This window comes from Lissotriton helveticus, chromosome 12 (assembly GCF_964261635.1).
Source record: "Lissotriton helveticus chromosome 12, aLisHel1.1, whole genome shotgun sequence".
NCBI classification, from domain to species: Eukaryota; Metazoa; Chordata; class Amphibia; order Caudata; family Salamandridae; genus Lissotriton; species Lissotriton helveticus.
This window is the reverse complement of record NC_136073.1, coordinates 692,177,762-692,201,707: the sequence shown is the minus strand read 5'-3', so window position 1 is coordinate 692,201,707 and position 23,946 is coordinate 692,177,762. Positions and strand designations below refer to the sequence as shown.

The 23,946-nt window shown below is 44.7% G+C and overlaps 1 protein-coding gene across 2 annotated transcripts in view; it reads left to right on the top strand.

The window, feature by feature from the left end:
* HYDIN (HYDIN axonemal central pair apparatus protein) overlaps positions 1–23,946 on the top strand; it is a 3,619,565-nt gene that overhangs the window by 3,488,589 nt on the left and 107,030 nt on the right. For both annotated transcript variants that reach the window (XM_078670948.1, XM_078670947.1), the window contains one exon: positions 6,131–6,294. In XM_078670948.1, coding sequence (XP_078527074.1) covers positions 6,131–6,294 — 164 coding nt within the window. The remainder of the gene's footprint in view (positions 1–6,130; positions 6,295–23,946) is intronic.

The following is a 23,946-nucleotide window of genomic DNA, read 5'->3' as shown; positions in this document are numbered from 1 at the left end:
TGTGTGAACGGTCAGAAAGTACCTCATGTAAGAATCACCAAGGGAGCTGCTGGTTGTTACTCACCAGTTTGCCCACGTTATCATCATCGGTGACTTTCATAACCATAATGGAAGAAAAAGGTGTCCAAATTTTAGGAGGTATAGAAAAGAAAAGAAACGGAAGAAGAACAATGATGTGTATACAGATGCACTGTAAATGCTTGTGTCAATCAATACCCGCTGGGCCCCATTGTGAAAAGAAAGAGAGAGATTAACTTCTCTAAGTTTAAATGAGGTGTAACTCACTTGCAAAGCGCATACTTTATTCGGTGCCGTGAGTACTCTCAAATAAAAGAATGGCATGTATTGCCCATTTCAAAAGCGAAAGGCCAACATGTTTTGTTGCCAATCTATTTGCGGCAACTCCATCAGAGCTAAGGGGACAAGCTCTACTGGTTCCCCATGGCCAGAGTCGAAGTTAATGGAGTGATATCGCGCAGTTTTGAGCCCCGAAAGGGGCACTCAACAGGGATGCCTGCTGTCCCCCATGATGTTTGCCGTGGCACTTGAGCCACCAGCGATTTGGATCTGACAGGACCCCTTAAATTGGGGTGCAGGAGCACCGGGGGGATGGGAGGAGATTTTTGTGGATGATGACCTTCTGTATGTTGCACGCCCCGGAAAACAGCCTCTACAACAAGGTTTTTACCACGTTGTGCCTTAACCATGCATTTTTTAGCATGGCTTTTTTTACCACATGTATGTTTTTACAACGCATGCTTTTACCACACAGTTAAGGTATATTGGGGAGAGTAGTGGGGCCTCCCACCACAAATACTTTGTGTGTGTGTATATATAAACAGTGAGTTGTAATAGCATATGTTTTATAGACATATGCATTCTAAAAAAAAGCGGGGGGAAAAATACGTGCTTAAGGCATGCAATGTATTTTCCTGTGTTGTTTGGTCGTACAAGCCACATCCCCAGTGCTCAGTTGTTAGGCTTATTTAGGTATTCCGCATTTTTGGGGACCACTCCGGTCATAAGAACAACTGGTTAAAGTCAGGGATGTACCCTCTGTCAGGAGAGACTTTCCGCCTGTCCCAGGATTGCCAAGCCCCAGTGAGGCCTGAAGAGTTCCAGTATTTTGGGATCTATATCACAAGAGTTCTTTGGTAGAAATATCGAGCCACAATTAGAAAGACTCAGAGGGGGTGGGGTCGGGGACCCTATGTCAAGAGACTCTTCGTTTCTGGACATGACTGGCACATCAGGGCATGTCCCTGGTGGTTCAACACCTGGCAGGTTCCATGAATGCCAGGGAGGACGAACTCAGCCTCCGGTGCATGATGGATCACAGATGGAGTCTTCACTCGGAGGTTGTGCAAGGTCTCTTTCAGTAGTGGGGAGAGCCTTGGCTAGATCTGTTTGCCACCGAAGAGAAGGCACAATGTCAGCAGTTCTGCGTGTTGGAATTTCCAAGGCGGCACTCGCTCGGCTACGCTTTCCGTCACAAGTTGAATTGCGGTCTTCTATATGCTTTTCCGCCTGTACCACTTCTGTCCAGAGAGCTGAAGAAGATCAAGCGCTACCAGGCCCAAGTCATTCTTATGGCTCCAGACTGGCACAAGGAGTCTGGTATCCTGAGCTCTTGAACGTGGCCATCGATCGTCCGATCAGACTGCTTTTTTGGAAGGATCTGTCGCAGCAGCAGGGGGCGCTTCTCCACCCAAACCTGTCCAGCCTCCTCGTTGCGTGGTGATTGAGCGGCAACAGTTGAGAGGTTTCAACTTCCCTCCCGAAGTCTGTAATGTCTTCTTGGCAGCCAGGCATCCGTCTACTAAAACAGTATACACCTGCAGATGGAACAAATTTGTGGCATGGTGTGCAGCAAAGGCTGTGGATCCCCCTTCTGCTCCTCTTTCTGAGGTTCTCCTCTTCATACTTTTGTTGGCCCAACAGGGCTTTGCTCTGGGCACCCTTAAAGGCTATCTTTTTGTCATTTTGGTCTTTCTTCGCCTTTCTGATCAGCCTTCTCTTTTCAAGTCCCCTTTTGTAAATAGGTTTCTTAAAGGCATTAATTATCTTTTTCTTCCTATTCCTTTCGTAATGCCCCAGTGGGACTTGAATCCTGTCTTAACTTACCTTATTTGCACTCCTTTCGAGCCACTACATAATTGTCCTCTCAGACTCTTGACTTTAAAAACTGCTTTCTGGTTGCCATCACCTCTGCTCAAAGGGTGAGTGAGCTTCGAGCTCTATCTTCTAAACCTCCTTTCCTTGCTGTCCATCCGGACAAGGTTGTTCTTTGAACTAGGCCTTCTTTTCTACCCAAAATGGTTACCTCTTTCCACATAGTACAGACCATCACTTTGCCCACCTTTTTCCTGCCCAGGCATCCTTCCAAGGAGTAGGAAAGACTCCGCTGTCTGGATCAAAAACGTGCGTTATTTTATCTGGATCGCACAAAACAATTCCAGGTGGACGATCAACTCTTTGTTGGCTATGTGGGCGCCAAGAAAGGTCGGGTCATGCAAAAATGGACCATCTCTCGATGTGTCATCCTTTGTGTTAAGATCTGTTATTCCTTGGTGACAAAGGAACCTCTGGTAGGACTGGACTCCCATTCCACAAGGGCGACGGCAGCCACTACTGCTGTGGGACGTGGAGTCCAGCTCAGTGACATCTGCCAGGCAGCCACGTGGGCATCACTGCACACGTTCACTAAACATTACTGCCTGGATAGTCAAGTCCGGAAAGATGGCTTCTTTGGCTGTTCAGTTCTCCAGGACTTTCAGGTGTGAACTTAGTTCGCAGACCCAACTCCGGGGTTGGTATTGCTGGGTTATCTATTCTAAGGTAAGGAATCTATAACTAATAATCTCTTTCAGATGAACAAGTTACTTATCTTCGGTAATGATATATCTGCAAGAGTCATATATTATAGATTCCTTACCTCCCCACTCATCCTCCCCGTTCTGCGAACTGACTTCTAGAGTAAGGGACTCCCTTTCAGGGCCCTAGTTTTGTGCACCAGTGGTCAGTGTCTTGCATGGCTCTGTGCTTCTGGCGTGGAATGTTGTGTAAAAGAGCTTACGTCGGCACGCAGGGTCCGCCTCCAAGTAGATACCAAGACGTCATCCCGGCGATCACGATGCTGATGACGAATGTGGAGTCAACCAACGGCACCTACCTACGCGCAGGGGTACTGCTGAGAAAAAATTCTCCAGATTCAGTCTGATGCCTGGAGGTAATTCGAACGTAAGGAATCTATAACTAATATATTCCTATCTCTTACAGATATATCGTTACCAAAGGTAAGTAACTTGTTCTTTAAAAATGTCACAAGTACCACTATTCTTAAAAATAAATATATGTAAAAAATGTAATAAAAACATTGTTATACACTATATTTCACAAATATAGTGTACTACAGTGTAGTTTGTATTTTGTACATATTTAATTCTTTAAAAAAAAGTGTACAGAGTTTTTAAATTACAGCACAAATGAAAAACAATAATATAAAAGGTACATGTGTAAAAAAAAAAAGTATACTTCCAAGCCACTAGCGAGGTACTCAATAAACTATTTAAAATATATATAGAAACATATAAAAGAATTTCACTACCTATCAACAATTTAATAAAGTGCTAACAGGCAGGGAATTATAATAAAACCTGCTACCTACCCATAATTAAGGTCCTAACTCAGAACACAGGCAAAGTGTATTAAAAATATATATACCTGCCATTTAATTTTGTAAAGCCAACCATTAGCCAATTATATGCTATTAGTTGGCATGTACCGAGGTATGCCACAATATATAACTAAGGGGCAGATGTATTACTGTATTGCGTTACCCTGCGTGACACATGGTTTCACATGTCACATGGGCAACGCAGTACTTAAGTCATATTTGCAAAGCAACTAAAGGCCACTTGCTGTTGCTTGGTAAATGTGGAGTGACGCAAATCGCTCTCTTGCGTAATCTGCACTTCATATTGTACATTACTGACCAATTTAATCTACAGCCATACTCCACTTCACTCTACGCCATTCCAGTCTACGGCACTGCACTTTACACCACTACACTGTACACTGCTCCACTCTAAGCCACTCCACTTTACCCTACTCCAGTATATGCCACTTCACTCTACACTATTTCACTGTATGCTAGTCCACTCTGTGCCAATCCAGTCTATACTGTTACACTGTACGCTACTCCACTCTACGACACTCCACTGTATCCTATTTCTCTATAGCCACTTCATTGTACACTACTCCACTCTACACTATTCCACTGTATGCTACTACACTCTATGCCACTCCACTCAACACTGTTCCACTGTATGACACTACACTCTACACTATTCCACTGTATGCTACTCTGTTGTATACCACTACAATTTATGCCACTCCACTGTATGCTGTTCCACTGTACACCTCCCCACTGCATGCTACTCCACTATACTCCTCTCCACTGCACGCTATTCCACTTTTACACAAATGCGCTCTACGGCACTCCACTATATGCTATTCCACTCAACTGTATGCTGCTACAGTGTATGCCACTGTGCCACTCCACTGTACTCTATTTCATTGTATGGCACTCCATAGTACACTAGTTCAATGTACCCCACCCCACTCCACTATATGCTATTCCCCTCTACCACACTCCACTGTGTGCCACTCCAGTCTAGGACACTCTACTGTACACCACTCCACTGTATTCTATTCCACTCTATGCGATACTGATGCAGGCAGGGAAACAGATCAACAGATTGCTCCCACCCAGAGGGAGTAGCATAAATAGCTGCTCCCTCCGGCCTAGAGCAATGCTGGCTCCCAGAGTATGCGGAAAGCCGCTGCTGCCACAGGGTCCTGGAATCTCCCTGCAGCCCCCAAAGTGTTGATTTTGGGTGCCCAGAGTTGGCATCATGGCCTCCACTTATACAAAAGACAGGCCACAGGTGGTGGGCTTCCCGGCGCCGAGAATGACTTGGGAGGGGGACCGTGCACCCCCACTTCCCTTATTAAATTGATTGGGCCCTGGGGATGGGGTAAGCGGGCCGAAAACGGCTTGGGGAGGATGGCTGGGGCAGCGAGGGCTCTCCCTGCAGTCCCCAATGTTTGATTGTGGATACCCCGAGTCGGCACTGGGACACCCACTTATACTAAAAGCAGGCCATGAGAGATAGGATCCCTGATGCCATAATATGCTTAGGGAGGGGAACCGTGCGCAGTGTGGGGATTGGCTGCCTATGTGGAGTTTGCTGCAGGGCATAGCCACAAGCCAGACACTTAGGACAACCCAGTTGAAGGCATAAACAACTCCCACTCCCCCCTCGTATGAATCTTCTAGAAAAGGAAACATACCATTTATAGAGATGATTCCAAAGGTTTATTTTGCATTCATAAGAACTTGTTCTCTAAAGCATATGCATGGTACAAAGCATGATAGGAAACAGAAGATTCTGGCTTATCAGAGGAGCAGAGTCCGGCTTTCCTCTGCCTACCTGGCCCCCTTTCCATTCATTTCTCGCATTTTTCAAGCTTTAGGGCACCAGTATGACGCTTATCCTGCAAGGTTGTTTCTACATATTGTGTTGGTTGCTATGTCTAAATTTTAAAATCACCAAAACTTGGTAAATCCAGCCTTAGATACATTCCTGTACATGGTTTTGCATGTACATACATGTAACATGCATGTATTTTACCATTTACTTTGATTTATTTATGTGTTCTATAGGGCTCCCACTAAAAGCCACCATTACGAATTCAAAATTCTCAATCTGGTTATTTACTGCTATGACGTAGTAAAGTTGAAAAGCAAAAGTTGTTTCCCTCTGTTATTACGTCTTAATGGAATCCTAGCCCACTCTGAAAGGCCTTTCAGAGCACCTTTGAATGTCGCAATGGCTCTCTGGAGAGCAGAGAACGCACATGTTTGCCAATTGGAAATATGGTTTGTATGACGTGTTGCAGGCAGGAATAGTCTAACATTTGCAACTTCAATGAAGATATCACTGCAGCCATAGGTGAGGGCACCATGAAAAAGGGCATCTGTAAATGCAAGCTATGTCATCATATGGCACTGTCCCAGAATCTCCTGCTTGTGATATCTTACCGTCTGTTCTTTTATTGTCCCTAGGGCTCTGTATTCTTTCCTCTCCCAGATGGAACCGGCTTACAATACCTCTTACAAGGTATCGCAGAGCCCCCAAAGGCTTTGGGGACTATCATACGTGAAGTGCCATGCAAGACATCTTACATGGAGCTGCTCCATGTCACCAACTGGCTGAACAAACCACAAAGGTACAGTGCATGTAACAGTAGGGTTGGGGCAAGATCTGTTGGTTGTATAAGGCTCTCTGACACCTTCTATAGAGTGGTAACTATATGCTGGACAAAAAAGGTCAGTCTTGTTTCAGTATTACATGGAGGCGGGACAGAATTTACAGGCAACTGCATTATTAAATGCATGCGTGGATTGTTAATTATGGATGATTAATGGTTGTGTTAAGTTTTGGGAAACTGACTGCTCTGAAACTCTGCGAAAGGGAGAGGCAATGCTTGGCCTCATGTTACCCTCGAAGATATTGATGTTGCTAAACTGTCTTTGTATCCACAGGGAACTCATTTTGAATATTTTTTAAAACAGTCCAAAGTGCAACAAATAATCAAGATCATCCGTCATGCATCAGTATTTCACCCATGGAATAAAACGGACATATGCTTTTTACTTCTGTCTTTTTTTTACAGTTCCCTAGTTCAGATAAGGTGCATTGCATTCTGCTCGCACTCCTACAAACAGATTTTCTTCTGAATCGTGATAACAACTTTTATAGGCAATATAGGCAACAAGGATGTAAATTAAATTGGTCAGTAAGATGGTTGGGGGTGAGCTTCAGATTTTCCGACAAGTAGGCAGGCATATAATGTTTAAATACATTAAACGACAAGCAGAGTACTTGGGAGGGGCCTAAGGGGCAGTGGAAAGGAGAGGAATGCAGATTAATAGGAGAACTAAGAGAGAAAACACAATATTTTGTGAAATAACCAATATTTTTGAGGACTTTCAAAACAGGGAGGGGAAGAGACTTTGGGGCCGATTAGGATGGCGGACGGACTTGCGTCCGTCCGCCATCCCAGAGGTGGAGGAACCGTCCGCATGGGCTGCGGCGGTCCCTCCGTGCAAATTAGGATGTGACCGCCACCCTGGCGGTCACATCCTGGATATTTAACATTGCAGCGGGTGCTGCTTCAAGCAGCACCCGCCGCAATGTTAAAAGTGCATGTTTTACATTTACATGCACAAAGCGGCAGGCACCGCACGGTGCCTGCCGCTTTGTGCATGTAAATACTGGGGGGTACCATAGGTACCCCCCATGTGCACCCCCCACCCGCCTACACCCTGGGGGCCCGCAACGGGCCCCCAAAATCAAAAGTACACATGCTTTTCCACGGCGGAAAAACCGCCGCGGAAAAGCATGTTTACTAATGCATCCTAATTTGGCTGGCGGTGTCTGATAGACACTGCCAGCCAAATGAGAGCTTTTCCGCCGCGGTTGTAATCCGACCGCGGCGGAAAAGCAGCGGACAGAAACCAAGACCCACCAGCCATCGTAATGCGGCGGTGGGTCTTTGGTGACTCCGCAGAGGATTTTCCGCCTCCTCCGGGCCGGCGGTGGCTTCCGCCGGCCCGGAGGAGGCGGAAAATCCTCCATCCTAATCGGCCCCTTAGTTTTTTTCTGTGTTTTTGCAAAAATTACTGGTGAAATCCGACAGGCAACTCACGTTACCCGACTAAGAACACCTGTACCCAACTATTTATCTGAAAATGCATTTATGATTGGGGTGTAACACCCCAAACACAGTGGCGGCTCCTCCGCTAAGGTGGAGGAGTGACGCCCCACTGCTTTTCAGCAGCGTAACAAAAAGGAAAAATAAAATGATAATAACGTCATGTTATTATCATTTTATGTTTTCCTGCTGTGAAAGCTTTGGGGCGGGGCAGACAGGGTTGCTCTACTCCCAGAGCAGGGAAAGCAATGGTGGCAATCTGTAAGTGTGCATGAATGCTTGGCTGGCTGTCTTGGGCCGGCCAGACAATCATGCACACTTTGCATGTTCTCCACCCTGGCTGCATTACAGCCTGGGTGGAGAACATGCCCAGGCTCCCAGTCCCAGTCTAAGCGCCGAACGACAGCACTCAGACCAATCACATCACTGCAGCGTTGTGACTGGCTTAGGGGACTTAACACAAAAAAGGGGAGAGGGCCATTACCGTTTAAACTCCAATACCCCAGGCCCCCATGCCGGATCAAATGTTCACACTAAAGGGGTATATAGAGTACACAATAGACATAACCAAGAAAAATTTTCTCGGTTTTGAAAAACTGCCCTCACTCACATACCAAAGTATGTGACATGCTTCATCATAGGGCCTGCTACAAACGCCCTGGTGTAGCCACATCCAGGGCGGAGCATTAGGGAGGGGGAAAAAAATAATAAATTCCACACTACAAGACGTACAACCAAATAGTGTCAACACGTACAACGAGTAACACAAAAGCAGGTGAAAGGTGTGTGCAAAACACCCTGTGACTGGAACTGATAGTGCGACAAAAAGTTGCAGTATAGGAAAGTGATTAAAACTGGTTAAGGGTGCCAATAGAAAGAATTACTTTATTAAACACAGTTAGGTACCCCTACCAGGATTAAAAGTAAGAAAAGGATGGGAAATGTCTTATTGCGAAAGTGAGGTTCCTCAAGACTTCCCTCCTACCACTGCTGAAGTCAACATGTTTCGACCGCTGGAAATGCGCCTAAAAAGGTCACTCCGGTCTTCGTCAGGACTGTCGCAATCAGAACCACTGTTGGCCCTTCCGTAATCTGGTTAAAAGGCCCCTCGGAGTAGAGTAGGTCATCCGTAGCCATACTCTCTCAAGTCTTTCTAGTTTAAGAGTGGAGGTTGATCCCAGTACTGCGGGAAAACATTTACTGAAAAGGAGCAGATAGAGTTTGATGGAAAACCACTTTATTTCAATCACTCTCTCTCCCAGCCCCCGTTTAATTACAACGTCTCTATTGACAGTGTTACTCATGATGTGTTGGAAATTAGCTTGTGCAACTGTGGCAGTAACAATGTATCTGCTGTGCTCATACCCGAGATTTAAACTTCATCCACTCGGGATTATGTAGCAGCACTCTTTCGTTCACCAATGGTAACTCTTTCTGCTGCTTTTAAAAAGAGGCAACACGCTGCGTGCTCCCACGCCCACTCCGAGTGCCTCGGTAAACCCCCACACACCATTACACCCAAAACACTCTCTCAGTAAATGCAAGTTACTACTAGCCCCTGAGAAGGCTGTTAACCCCCTTGTAATAGTGAAACTCACCGAGTTCATGAAATTCACGAGCCCGAACAGGTGTCCGCCAGGAGGGTCTCCCTAAGAACACAATCTGCAAACAGAATAATGCGTGAGGCTGCTGTACCTTGGATATGAGCATCCCCCATCAGAAACTGCCGCGATACACAAACCGCCCGTGAGAGCAGTTAAATGTATCCAAAAGTTCTGAGATATCACCCTTTATCCTCCCGAGCACCTTACCGTCCTCTGGGTTAGCCCTATCCCATCTGCCTGAGTCCCGGAACACCGCGAAGGTAATTGACGCCGTGTCCCACCGGTCCTTTAAGGCAAAGTGACCCCTGACCTGTTACGTCCATAGCGCTGCACGTGACTGACGTCGTATCGTCATGACGTTACGCGCGGGGTGTCTCCGTTCAGTATGGAAATAGAGACGTCTAAGAGACTTGTGCGATATGTAGTCACAAATGTAAGCAGGAAGTGTATCGCGTCACGCCACCCAACAATTCCACGTGGATTTAGCCAGATGTAAATGTGTGCACCGCGTGTTAAAACTGGCTTAGGGGAGCTTGGGTGTTTCCTGTTTCCAGCTCGACGGGAGACAACGAAGAAGAGACGTAGTGATAAGGTATGTTTTTTTTTTAATTAACGCCACCCCCAATCCGTGTCTACCGCCACTGCCCAAACACTGCCCCCCCAAAACTACGCCCCTAATAGGCAACCTCATAGGAACTCCAGTGTGTTTCTTGGTGTTACCCTGAAAATTCCTCTTCTTGGGATATAGAGATATTTGATTATATCATTAAATGAACTTCTCTAATATGCTTCCCTGACTCCTCGGCACCCGAGTTTTATTAAATACCTAATAAATGACCTCCCCAAATACATAATAATTTGATAAACCCAGTTGAATATGGCCCTCCTCTTTTGGAGGGAACCCCACTGCTCTCACCACATGCCCTCTTCATTAATTTTTCAAGCTCTACAATTTATTTTCTAGAAGGAATTTATGCTTTCCCAGGGCCTGGTTTAAAATGTCTTGTCTGTGATTTCTATCTGAAAGAGACACGTTAGTGATAGATTCCTTACCTTAGAATATCCCCAGGCGTCACACTGGATCTGGAATTTTTTTGCGTAGCAGTACCCATGCGCGTCGGTAGGCGTAGTCCGCTGCTACGCGTCCGTCGTTGGCGTCGTGGGCGCAGTGATGACGTCGTTGGAGTACTTAGACGCCGCCTCCGCGTGCTGACGTCAGTTCTTCTTTTTTCCGTGCCAGCTAGCGCAGATCTGGGAAAAGTTGTACCATAGTCACTTTTTGACTAACCTTTTGAGATCCTTTTTGATCCTTTTTCAAAGTCTATATCGACTCCGACGGTGCCTGTAGGGATGCCCGGGTTTAAGCCCTGCGCCGACTGCAACCGAATGATGTCGGTTACCGACCCCCATCGCCGGTGCCTGCACTGTTTAGGCCTGGACCATAACGACAAGTCCTGCTCCGACTGCCGGGCCCTGACGTCTAAGGCTAGATGGGAGCGGTCCCGTAAGCGACTCGAGCTTCGGCAGTCCGCCCCGCTCGAGGTCCCGGTCCGAAAGGAGGTCGAGGGACTGGTCGCGGGGCCGGAGCCACCACAGTTCCGGGAGTCGTCATCGGTCTTCGGGCTCGAAGTCCTCAGGTAAGAGGCACAAGAAGTCGAAGAGGCATCATCGCTCTTCCGACTCCCCCCGACGCTCGCGCGACGCGGCCGGGGGTTCGGGCGACACCGCCCACGCGGCTCCGCTGGAGCCGCAGGTGTCGCGGCCTGCTCCACACCCGCCGGTCCCTGGGCAGGACGCGACGCCGGGGGAGATTGCAGACTTCCTCATGGCCATGAGGTCGCTCGCTCCTCCGTCGGGTTTTGCGGCGCCTTCGGGCCAAGCGGCTCCGACTGGGGCCCCACGCGGGCCGGGCGCTCCGGCCCCAGCGCTGTCGGGTGCTTCGGCCTCGGCGCCGTCAGCGACTTCGGTCCCGACGCCGCAGGGACCCTCTGGGTCCGGTTCCGAATCCGGGTCGCCGCCGGTCGACCTCACGACCTCGCCGGCGTCGGCCCCTCGGGTGTCGCCCCCGGCGCCGTCCCAGGACGACGTCGTCCCTGGTCCTGCCCTCGATTCGGGTCCGTCGCCGTAGCGGCGCCACTCGGCGCCGCTCTCAACGCCGATGGGAGATTTCGATTTCTATGACCCGGCCCCATCTTTTGAGCCTGAGTACCAGGCTGTAGTGTAGTTCCTATATTCCCAATAGGCTCTGCGCATTGGAATAATATAAACAGCAGTGTAGACGTAGGACTGAGGTTATCTAGGTCTCTACTGACTATATTAGTCTTAATTAGTTTTGCCAGCTAGCTCAGAGGTCACTAGAAACTTTCTCGAATGTTCAAGAAGGAGTTAACTTTCCTGATTTAGACAAGAAGGGATTCGTTTCTGACAACCGCATAAACATGACAACTTTGCTCCCTCAGAATAAAGAGTATATCTCTAGAGTCGTGTGAAAACAATAGACAGTTATTTCACTCAGTCAATCGTGCATACTTAGTTTCACCAGAGTGTTGAGAAATAGAGAGACGGGCGTTTTCAATAAAAGGTGTTATTTATTGAGCAGTCTTCTTTCTCATGCAAGAGAAGTGAGTTGCCACAATTGCAATACTTATCATGAAGTACAGTAAAAGGAGTACTATAAAATAATACTGTAAAAGCATTGATATGGTTTCTTAGCCATATGATACTTTAAAATGGATAAAATATATACATACATAAAAACATTGACTAAACGTACTCAACTGGTGCTTCTAAGATACGCCTACCCCGGTGTACCTGACCTAAGCCTAATACGTGGGAAGGAGTAAGTAAGTTGCAGTTTTAAGTTAAGTGGGTTTTTGCCAAGAATCTGAATCAAGAATTCTCTTAAGGATTTAGTCAGCTCCGTACCTTGGTAATAGAATGTAGGAGGTCTTGTATCTCTCTCTCAGGACTTGATCTCCCAGCAACCCGCAAGGGTGACTGGAAACACTGGAGCTGGAATTTCTCGGCAGGAGAAAAGACAGCGTCTCTCTCAGTGCGTCAAATGGGAGGGTCGGCTTCCTTCGGCACTCGCAACAGCTGGGCATCGGGCAAGTAGATAGCCGCTCTGCTCCAAACCACCATGTGTTTGCTTAAGGCAACGTTGGTATATTTATACCTGGAAGGTGCTGAGTTTGACGTAAGGTTGGACATAAGACGTCACTAAGAACTAACAGTTCTTTCTGGACTCCAGGAGTTCTTGTTCAAATCAAAACAAAAGCAGGGGGATTTCCCGGGCTGCTGGAGGCTTGGTTTGTTTAAAGAACGTGTTGTACTTTCTAGGAGTCTATGGGAGTAGCCTTGCCGCATTTGGACTGCATGGGCTATGACTAGATATGGACATGATTCCTATGCCTTTCTAAGGATATGTTTTGTTATAACCATATAAGGGCATGAATCGGGGATATGTTGATTAGGGTCCTAGATAGATTCACAACACTCACTCCATGTATTAATGTCCATCATTACTTAAATACTAAGCAATACTAAACATATAACGATGCATGTGTTTTCCAACCCACCCCAAAATACATTAATTGCATTGGAAATGGTGTATGGTATATACACGAAAATGAGTATTTATACTGTACGTTTTTCAAGCAGTGTTATCATTCAGGAAATGCATATATAAATATTGGCTGAATGAATTGCGAAAATTACATTTATGAAATGGCTCTGAATACAGAAAAGAAGGTCGAGACCATTTCATCACATATTTATACAATACTGTACATGTGCTAGAGGCTCAGGTAAAATATTGTCTCTATTATCTGTTAAAAATAGAAGCTCTGTTCTCTAAGAATAGTTCTACTTTAAGCAGAGTACCATGTGCCAGAAAAAAGGTAAATATTTTGGAAATGGAAAAAATAATTTCGCTTTCAGGGGAAAAAATAGTTCCAAATGTTTTCAGTAGTTTTGTTTATCGAAAACTGAAGGCCGAATTCAGAGTTCAGGGAACGCTGTGTGCTCGTTGTTTTAAAAGTTATTCTCGTTGTTCAGGGGAGAACATCATATCAGACAGGCTTGCGAAAAATTGGTCTACAACATCAGGTGAGAGTTCGACCAAGTTCGAAAAAGCTGAAATTGTGCATATGTGAGAATGAGTGCTATCATCAATGTTTGGATCAGCAATGCTCACAGAAGGTTGTACCTGTTTGGTGCTGCTTTCCTCTCATACTTCACCGCCACCTACTCGTAATGGTGAAGTCTCAACGAATGCCGTCATCAGAATAGGTGGCCGCTGGGGATAACACGTTGCATGAGTCATTACCGGACCTACAAAAGTATCGATATCCATTGGTACTGCTGATGGTAGTGTAAGACAGACGTCCAACACGCATTCTTCTCCGCATAGCAGACATCGAAGCACAGGTAAGATGCAATCTTGCCAGATTGGTCTGAATGAAAGAAACCAGGCAGTACTCAGATCTCTTAGCCGGGCTAATCCAAGGACTCTAGTGATTCGGTCTCGGTAGCGTATTGCTAGGATCGTCTCTTCCATCGTTGCTGGAGTTTTGTCTGTGGCATGGCTTGCCATATCGGAGCAGAAGGATCAAAAATAAAATTCCTGCTACGAGTCCCAAAAGAAGAGGCAGGCCGCCGAAAAAGGAATGGACAAAATTCGGAAAAATGCCCAGAACCGTTTCAAAGGGTGCTAACAGTCCCGAAAAAACTGTCTTAAATACATGTGCGATGCCACTGGTATCAGACATGTTTAAGATTTGACCTAACATTTCTACGAAATGCACGGGGCAATTTGTCGATAATAGGGAATGTATCTCTGACGCTGTCCTTGCAACTTGCAGATCATACGTCTCTTTGGACGAGGTTAAAGGCACAGTTGTCTGTAAAAGAATAGACTTCATTCTGCTTAAAGTATCAATTCGAATAGAAGAGATATTCAAAGAAGGCCATATTGCCGCCTCCATGTCTGGATTGCTGTTTGGATACAATACTTGCATACAGCAAGTGACCATGGAAGTAACGCTCACGAGATAGGCTTTTCATGGCACCATGCCACAACAGCTGTGGTCACTTATTAGAACGTAGCTGCCGTTGGAAAGCTGTCTGAAAAATGGCTCTATCTGTGTTGCAGGAGTGCCATGCAGGTGACATGAAAGGTTATTTGATGAACCTTCACAGGCTCAATGCAAGTTAATACCTTGACACAGAAGTGTACCGCTTAGTGATTTTTTACAATTGTTACCACTAAGGAATACCTCTTTTTTTCCTTCACTATAATATTTGTGTGTATAAGGTAAATTCCATGTTGACTTGATGTATCCTTTACCCAACCTTTCATACAGGCCTGCTGGTATATATTTTTGGCAATACTTAAACTGGAAAGTTGTTATCGGAATTGTAATTGTTCCGTGTATTATCCATTCAATGACAGGTCTCTCTGACATTGTCAATGATAATCTCTCAAGTTTTTCAATGCTCAGAATCGTATAGTCTGCTCCTTTTTGTGCCAAACTGATTTGTTTATCAGTAAGGTTAAAGATAGAGAATAATGACGTTATGTTGATTAGATGCCATGGCACGTAGCCTGAACGCAGGTTTTGGAACGTCCAGCCAAGTTGTACAATAGAACGCAATTGGGACTGACCATGTTGTAACATTAGCAAGTCCTGCTCTATTATATCAATAGCAGATGATATAATGCTGTCCAGTGAATATATTCTGGAGGACAGTCTCGTTAACCCATTGTCCACTACAGAAAGTGATTTTTCCAAATTTATACGATCAATTTCTCATATTTTTTCTGCAGTTTCAATTTGTGTTACTTTCCAAGCTTCGTTGTAAGCAGCGTATATACCGGTGTATATGAAACGTTTTTGACGCTGTTTGCGTGGTCCCAGTATGAAGTCACGCAAGTCAGCACCGTCTTTAAGTAAAATTAAGTGTTGCTTAATTTCAGCCAGTGTGGATTTCTGTAGCCACTCAAGGCATAGTTTCCCTACACTGTATGTTGTAACTATCCCTGGATGTTGTCTCTGGGAATATCTTGGGTCTGGCCTGTTCTGTTTTAACCCCTGTAGTTTGTTCAGGAATCTATCTTGACTGTTATTTGTGTCTGTGGGCCAGATCAACCATTTTTTCCAATCAGGATTTGTTCTGTTTTGGTGTAAAATATGGGATATGTCTATCTCCACGTCTGTAGTGCTATTAATATCAGGTATGGGCTTTGGAATAGACGGTTTATTTAAGTCTTTTATCTTGGCTAAACCAAGACAGGTTGTTTGCTGAATGGCGTCATTCAGGAATATTATCTGTTCTGGGATCATGCAGGCTCTAAATAATGCTTCTAGACCTTGTACCTGCCAGTCTTTTGAACCCCAGATGGTTTATGTTTCAATGTTGTTTTTCCAAAATTCAAAACCAAATGTAGACATTTTGTCATAAAATTTTTCAGAATAAATCAATTTAGTATTTGTCAACATTATTTTCATTCCTGTCTTATTTAACATTTTAAAATAAAACGTTTCTGGATCACTGTTGTTAAACCCTGAGAAGTATTGGTATTTCTCATAAAATGTTTTTGAGCTGCCTTTTGGCGGAGTTGGACAATGTTCCCATTGGTTATAATTAAAAACATTTCTAGGTTGAGCAGATTTATGCAAATAGTGATGACCAAAGTGATTATAGCAATACATTTCTTCATAATTTGATGAACCCTGTAAATAATCATGTTCTGTGAATTTGGCTGACATTACTAAATCTGACATCATATTATTAATATTTTCAAAGTCCCAATCATCAGAGAAAGTACTTGATGTCACAAAGTCACTTAAGGAAACCTTAAATTGATGCGGATATTTCAAGAGCTCAATCGGGCCATAGATTTCATAATCCATTTTGTCCCATGCTACCCCACCGGGTATTGGATTGGCTGTGATGTTCACTGATGACAGTTCTCTTTTCTCGATGTGAGAGTATCTGTGAGGCTTTAGGACCAAGTTGATGTTCTGACTTGCTGTGTCCATTGTACTATATTTTCCATCAATAAATCTACCCAAACATAAAACCATGATGAGCCAAAGCAGGAGGAAAAGTACACCTAACACAATCCAAAATTCAATCCATGGTGAAATTAGATATATTTCTTTTAGTTGATGAACGAGTTCAGTAATTTTTTCTTTGAAAGTTTTTGTTGCTGGCGTTTCTTCAGATTCACTTGGATCATCAGAAAAGTCATCGAAATTGATGAAGTAGCCAGATGCAGTTCTGTCAATTGTTGGAATTGCTTCCGGATTTTCATTAGTCTTTGGATCTTTCTTTGTTTCATTAACATAGTCTGATGCTACATAATTGTAGACTGGTGTTTCTTGACGAACTGTTGCAATTTGGGTTTCAAGAGGCACAAGTTCCATGGCTTTGTTGCATAGTCCTTTTTTGTTCACTGCAGGTTTATCAAAAGTGATTAGTCTTTCAGTTTGAACCTCTTGTATTGTAGCAAGATTTGGTCTTCTGCTATTTCTTGGGAGTCCACTGGGCCTACTACTTATTATTGGCCACATGATTGTGGTTTTACCAGGTCGATGGATACAACTCTGTTCTCCTCTTTAACAGCAAGGGGCGGAAGTTCTACTGATCTTGTTCCGCTGACAGCTAAGACAGGTACTGCTTTTCTGTAAGAAGGCCCAAATTCCTTCTTCACCGCGATCTTCTCTCTGACTAGATCCCCAATCTTTGGAATCCAGACAGGTCTTGCTGGGACAGGTGGTTTCTCTTCAGTGGCTGTTGGCTTTAACTTTATGTTACTTAGACTTCTTCTTGTTTCATTTAAGTCCTGTAAAACAGCCAAACGGTCTTTGATATCAAAGGCTTTTTTATTCACCACTGAAGTCTGACAATCTAAGTCCTGGATGTGCATTCTAGTACCGAACAATAGTTCGTATGGAGTGATACCTTTTAGAGAATTCCTTGGCAGATTGTTAAGACTATGTTGGACACTGGTTAAATGTTTGACCCACCCATCACCCGAACCTAATACCCTCGCCGTTATAGATTGCTTTAAGTCACGTTTTTTTCTTTCCACTACCGCATTTCCCTCAGGATGGAAGGGAGAAGAGTACCGCAATGCAATGCCCATGTTGGTCATGGCCTCCTTGTAAGCCCGAGAGCTAAACGCAGGACCCTGGTCAGAATGTAGCATGCCAATTGCATATGTGCCGATAAAGACTCGCAAATCTTTTATAACAGTTCTGGCGTCAGCCAAGCGCTGGGGTCTACATTTTAAGTGAATCTAGTCTTAATATTTATGGGAACGCATTTCTCTGGCTGGATTTTTGCGTATAGATAGCCTGATGCTTTCTAATAAAGGAGTCCTGGCTGTAGTCTGGTCTGGTTCACAACTGCGATCTCTGTTGCAGTCTGGACAATCCTTTGCAAATTTGTAATTTTGCAGGCTCATCCCGGCCACCAGTATTCTGATTGTAATTCTTTTAGAGATGTCACGATCTCTTGGTGCCTTAGACCCTGTCCCATGTGTGCTTCTTGAATCAAGTAAGCCCTCCGGTTCGTGTTTGGAATTACTCTATCCCCCACTCGAGGGATTTGAGCAAAAGGATGGAGTTTGCTTCAATTATGTATGTATTATTGAGTGGATAGTCGAGAGGTAATGCTGCATAGTCGCCTTTTAATGAGGGTTTTACCGCCAGCATGGTTTCTCCGTCTGTGTTTTTTAGAACGCTTTTTTGTGGCTACGGAAGCCGGTTGAACTGCTGCCGCTGTGGCTCTGTTAGCCAATGAATTCCCTGCAACGTGAATGCCATCACGTTGATGACTCAGTGTATGTATCTCATGAGTCTTTCGTAGTTCTTTCTGCAAAAGAACTACTTGTTCCCAAAGTTTTTTATGCTTTATTGTGGCACTTGTGTCATCTTTGTAACCGTTTTTGATCCATGTCTGCATGCCATTATTGTAAGACTTGACGCAGTAATGCGAATCGCACACTATTAGTGTGGGGAATTCGTGATCGGCATGTTCAAGCGCCATCTTTAAAGATCTTATTTCAGCTTGCTGAGCTGTACAGTTTCTGAGTGATTCAGTTTTGGTGATTATCGGTCTGAATCTACCTAAGCGCCAGCGACCTTTAACAATCGCGCACGCTGCATTGTAGGATTTTTTATCCACATCGTAGTGTTGTGCAAATCTGTCCATGTAGATTACACAGGTGTACTGTTCGAGAGGCAGAATTTCGATTGGCAGAGGATATTCATGTTCGTATTCTAGATTTTCTAGTTTTTTCATTTTCGGGTCAAAATAGTGTTTCACATCTTCTGCAGCAAGAGAATTTTCCCATTGTATCAATTTTGGATCTAATACCACAGCATTTAGATTGCGTGGGCTTGTTAATGCCTCAAGGGCTGATTCTGCTGTTAAAACAGATATTTTCTTGCCTTGGGCTAGGGCTCTTTCTTTTGCTACAGCAGTTTGAACCGCAGTTAGAATTTTTTCAGTAGAACTGAATTTCATTTCAGCTTGTGTGTACAAGTGTGATTTGTAAGCTATTGGTACAGTTTCTCCTTCATTAGAGGTCAGGCACGTGAATCCGCATCTTCCTGGGATGACTCGGATTACAAGGTTGCGTATGTTGTCGCGAGTTTGCAATTTTGTTTTAGTTAACATGTCTGTTTGTAATGATCTTAAAATTTCTGTGTGTTTCTGAGTCCAATTGATTTGTTTTAAATCAGGTTTTATTAATTCATAGAGAGGTTTAACCCTCTCTGCATAATTTAGAATGTATGTTCTTCCGAAATTCAGGAAACCTAGTATTGATTGTAAATTCTTCAGCGTTTTTGGTGCTTGGAGTACAGCACACTTCTCTAAGAAGTTGGCTGCTAGGCTTTTGCCTTCACTTGATATTTCATATCCTAAAAACAGGACAGTTAGATGAGCAATTCGTGACTTTTTAAAGTTGAATTTGTACCCTTCAGCTACAAACCCAAGTATTATGGTGTTCACTCTTTTCGAGTGTGTCTCCAGGTCATCATCTGTGAGATAGATGTCATCGACATAAGATAATGCCTCATCATCATATATTTGTAGTAACTCTGTTACCCTTGCTGAGAATAAACCTGGGCTGTTCTTGAATCCCTGTGGGAGTCAACAGAATTGTTTTGCGACCCCATTGTTGAGAAAGCGGTCAAATACCTGCTTTCAAGTGCAATGTTTTATTTTTTTGCGCATAATGTTATTCATTAGTGCTGCACTGTGTGAGTTATGTACTGTAAATGTTTTGCAGCAAGAGTTTAGGTATCTGTAGTCCAAAACTAGACGATATGAATCGTCTGGCTTGGAGACCGGAAGCAAAGGATTGCTCATTTGTGAGGTGCATGTTTCAATCACCCCCTGGTATTAAAGTTGATCTAAGATCTCCCTGACTTGCTTTTTAGCTTCTTGTTTAACTGGGTACTGCCTTTGTGCAGTAGGTTGACTTTTTAACTGGATTTTGTGGGGAGGAGAATCCTCATCCCATCCTACGTGATTTTTATATAATGCAGGGGCTTGTGCCACTGCCCATTTTCTTGCAAATGTATATTTTTTATGAATTGGAATATGATTTGAGAAGGCAGGCATAATCATTTCTTCGCCATGAGGGCACTCCCTGACAAACTCTGGTGGCCAGTCTCTCTCAGCTAACAGGATATCATAGCCTTTCGAAAGGTTATCCCAAAAGAGACCCTTTACTTTCCTAGTTTTATCCCCCTCTATACGCAATGTTATTTCATATAATTTATGGGGTTTGCTAACTCTGGTGTCTGCAGTTTCCACCTGAATGTATTCATTCATGTCCACTGTCTCCAGAAGATTCATCAGGATCTTGCGAGCTATGGTCACTTCTGCTGCGCTGTCTAGCATTGTCTGGGCCCACTCTCCATTTTTCAGTTGTGTCCTCAGTATCCTCGGCATCTTTTATTTTAATACTGGCTACCTTCTTTCTTGGAAATTGTAATTTTTTACTTTGATGAGCAGGTTCCTTGTCTTTGGACTTGACTTGCTCTTCTTTGTGTTCTGACCGTCCTCTTCTTTCCGATTTCTGTGAGGAAGTCTGAAAAGATCGAGAGGGACGTGTATCAATATCTTGATATCTGTCAGGTTTTCTCAATTTATCCCTATCTCTAAGGTTGTATCTTTTCTCAGAGGGCTCCCTCTGGGGAGACTTGCTTCCTCGTTCTGGAGATCTATCTCTTCGTTGAGGAGACCTTCCTCTGGACTGAAAACGTTTTTCTTTGGGAGTGGATTGTTTATTACCATCCCAACTCTTTTTTGGAGTGTTCAGATTATTTTTAATAAAGGTTTTTTCAGGATGTTCAGTTAGTTGGGGTTTTACTGGTTTCCCACCCAAACTATCTCTACCTAGTTCTTCATAGGATTTTTCTATGATTCTGGCAAGTTCAAAAGGTTGTTCTGCTATATCTGTTTCTTTCAATTTCTGCAGGAATGCTGTGTCGTCAATTGCCAATTGAACTAATTCTCTATATGCCTTCGTTAATTCTTTTAGTTTAACTAGGAGTTCTTCGCTTGACATTTTATCAATGTCGGGATGTGGTGTGTAGCTGGCTAGAACCGGCCACGTGGCTCCTGGTCTACCTAGTGGACCGAGCCTGGTGATGTGATTTTGATGTTTTAGGGCGCCATTAAACCAGAGCAGGTGCTCTTGGTAAGTTAGTGGGATTTCAACGTCCTCGAAAGGAGCGTATTCATCCGGAGGTTCCTCTATTTTGTAATAGTGAAAATCTTGTGTTACAGCGTTTGCTGCTGGAAATTGTATCCATGAATAGAATACCTCTGTCTGCCGATATTCATGGGCCTCTACCACAAATATCACGGTACCACCTCTTGGTGATAGTCCATTTTCTATAAGTTTAAGAGTTATAGTTCTGCTTACATTGACCGGAATGATTATAACATTCGGGTCATTCTGTTGGATAGTTGTGTCATCTAACAACAGTTGAGACGCTAAAACATCTCTTTCTTCGTCACTTTCCGGCATTTTACAGAAAGTTTTTTTTGTTGCAGATCAAGTTTCAAGGAAACAAAGATTAGGTGCACAATATTTTGGAACACTGTATCCTTCAACGTTGACTAAACCAAAAACGAATACATAGGATTCTCATCCTACTAAGTTCCGGCGGATATTAACCTTTTACCCACTCCAGACGTCTATTGGAGTTTTTACGGGAAAAGGGGTCTGTGTGAAAAAGCACGACTGAGTTACTCTAATGTCTTGCGTTAGATTATCGCCTTACCAAACGTTGGGGGCCATGTAGTGTAGTTCCTATATTCCCAATAGGCTCTGCGCATTGGAATAATATAAACAGCAGTGTAGACGTAGGACTGAGGTCATCTAGGTCTCTACTGACTATATTAGACTTAATTAGTTTTGCCAGCTAGCTCAGAGGTCACTAGAAACTTTCTCGAATGTTCAAGAAGGAGTTAACTTTCCTGATTTAGACAAGAAGGGATTAGTTTCTGAAAACCGCATAAACATGACAACTTTGCTCCCTCAGAATAAAGAGTATATCTCTACAGTCGTGTGAAAACAATAGACAGTTATTTCACTCAGTCAATCGTGCATACTTAGTTTCACCAGAGTGCAGAGAAATAGAGAGACGGGTTTTTTCAATAAAAGTTGTTATTTATTCAGCAGTCTTCTTTCTCATGCAAGAGAAGTGAGTTGCCACAATTGCAATCATGAAGTAAAGTGCGTACAGTAAAAGGAGTATTATAAAATAATACTGTAAAAGCATTGATATGGTTTCTTAGCCATATGATACTTTAAAATGGATAAAATATATACATACATAAAAACATTGACTAAACGTACTCAACTGGTGCTTCTAAGATACGCCTACCCCGGTGTACCTGACCTAAGCCTAATACGTGGGAAGGAGTAAGTAAGTTGCAGTTTTAAGTTAAGTGGGTTTTTGCCAAGAATCTGAATCAAGAATTCTCTTAAGGATTTAGTCAGCTCCGTACCTTGGTAATAGAATGTAGGAGGTCTTGTATCTCTCTCTCAGGACTCGATCTCCCAGCAACCCGCAAGGGTGACTGGAAACACCGGAGCTGGAATTTCTCGGCAGTAGAAAAGACAGTGTCTCTCTCAGTGCGTCAAATGGGAGGGTCGGCTTCCTTCGGCACTCGCATCAGCTGGGTGTCGGGTAAGTAGATAGCCGCTCTGCTCCAAACCACCGTGTGTTTGCTTAAGGCAACGTTGGTATATTTATACCTGGAAGGTGCCGAGTTTGACGTAAGGTTGGACATAAGACGTCACTAAGAACTAACAGTTCTTTCTGGACTCCAGATGTTCTTGTTCAAATCAAAACAAAAGCAGGGGGATTTCCTGGGCTGCTGGAGGCTTGGTTTGTTTAAAGAACGCGTTGTACTTTCTAGGAGTCTATGGGAGTAGCCTTGCCGTATTTGGACTGCATGGGCTATGACTAGATATGGACATGATTCCTATGCCTTTATAAGGATATGTTTTGTTATAACCATATAAGGGCATGAAACGGGGATATCTTGATTAGGGTCCTAGATAGATTCACAACAAGGCGGTGGGTGATGAGGAGGATTGGGAGGGGTCTAAGGACCCTCTGGCATGTGAGTGTCAGTCTTCTGCGGACTGGACAGGAGAGCTTGGGGAGGCCAGTGGTCTGGACACTTCGACTGACACGAGCGTGGCTACGGAGGAGGGGGCTGCTTATAGCATGGTGCTGATGAGGGCGGCCAAGGCCTTGGGCCTTGAGCTCCCCGTCGCGGCCGTGAGGACTAACCTCCTCACTGAGGTCCTTGAACCGCAGCGAAGCTCGGCCGAGCCTCTGCTGCCGTTTAATGAGGCCTTGTCAGACGTTCTTTTGGGCACTTGGTCCAGGCACGCCACAGGGCAGCCTGTGGATAGGAACGTGGCCAGATGCCACCGCCCGGCTCCGGGTCACCCTTGCTTTCTGTCCACCCATCCCACCCCTGAGAGCCTGGTTATTCAGGCCTCCAAATCCCAGACCGCATTCCCGTCGACTCCCCCCGACCGGGAATCCAAGAGGTATGAGAATTACGGGGAAAAGGTTTTCTCCTCCCTGAGTTTGGGATTGTGGTCAGTCAATACCGCGTGCCTCTTGGGCCGCTACAACCACTCTCTGTGGGACACGGTCGCGGCAGTGCTGCCAGAATGCCCGTTGGAGGTACGGGCTAAACTCGGCCAGGCCCTTGTGGAAGGTCGAGATGCGGCACGGTACTGCATCTGGTGTGGGCTGGATACTACCGACTCTCTAGGCAGAGCGATGACAACGACGGTGGCGATTCGTCGTCACGCCTGGTTGAGGTCTGCCAATTTCTCGGCCGATGTCCAAAACACACTTATGGGCATGCCGTTTGATGGCTGTCGCCTCTATGGCGACAAGGCAGACCATGCGCTTGAGCGCTTTAAGGACTCCAGGGCTACGGCCAAGTCCTTGGGCCTCTTGGCCCCACGCCAGCAAACAGGTGCCTTTCGCTCCTT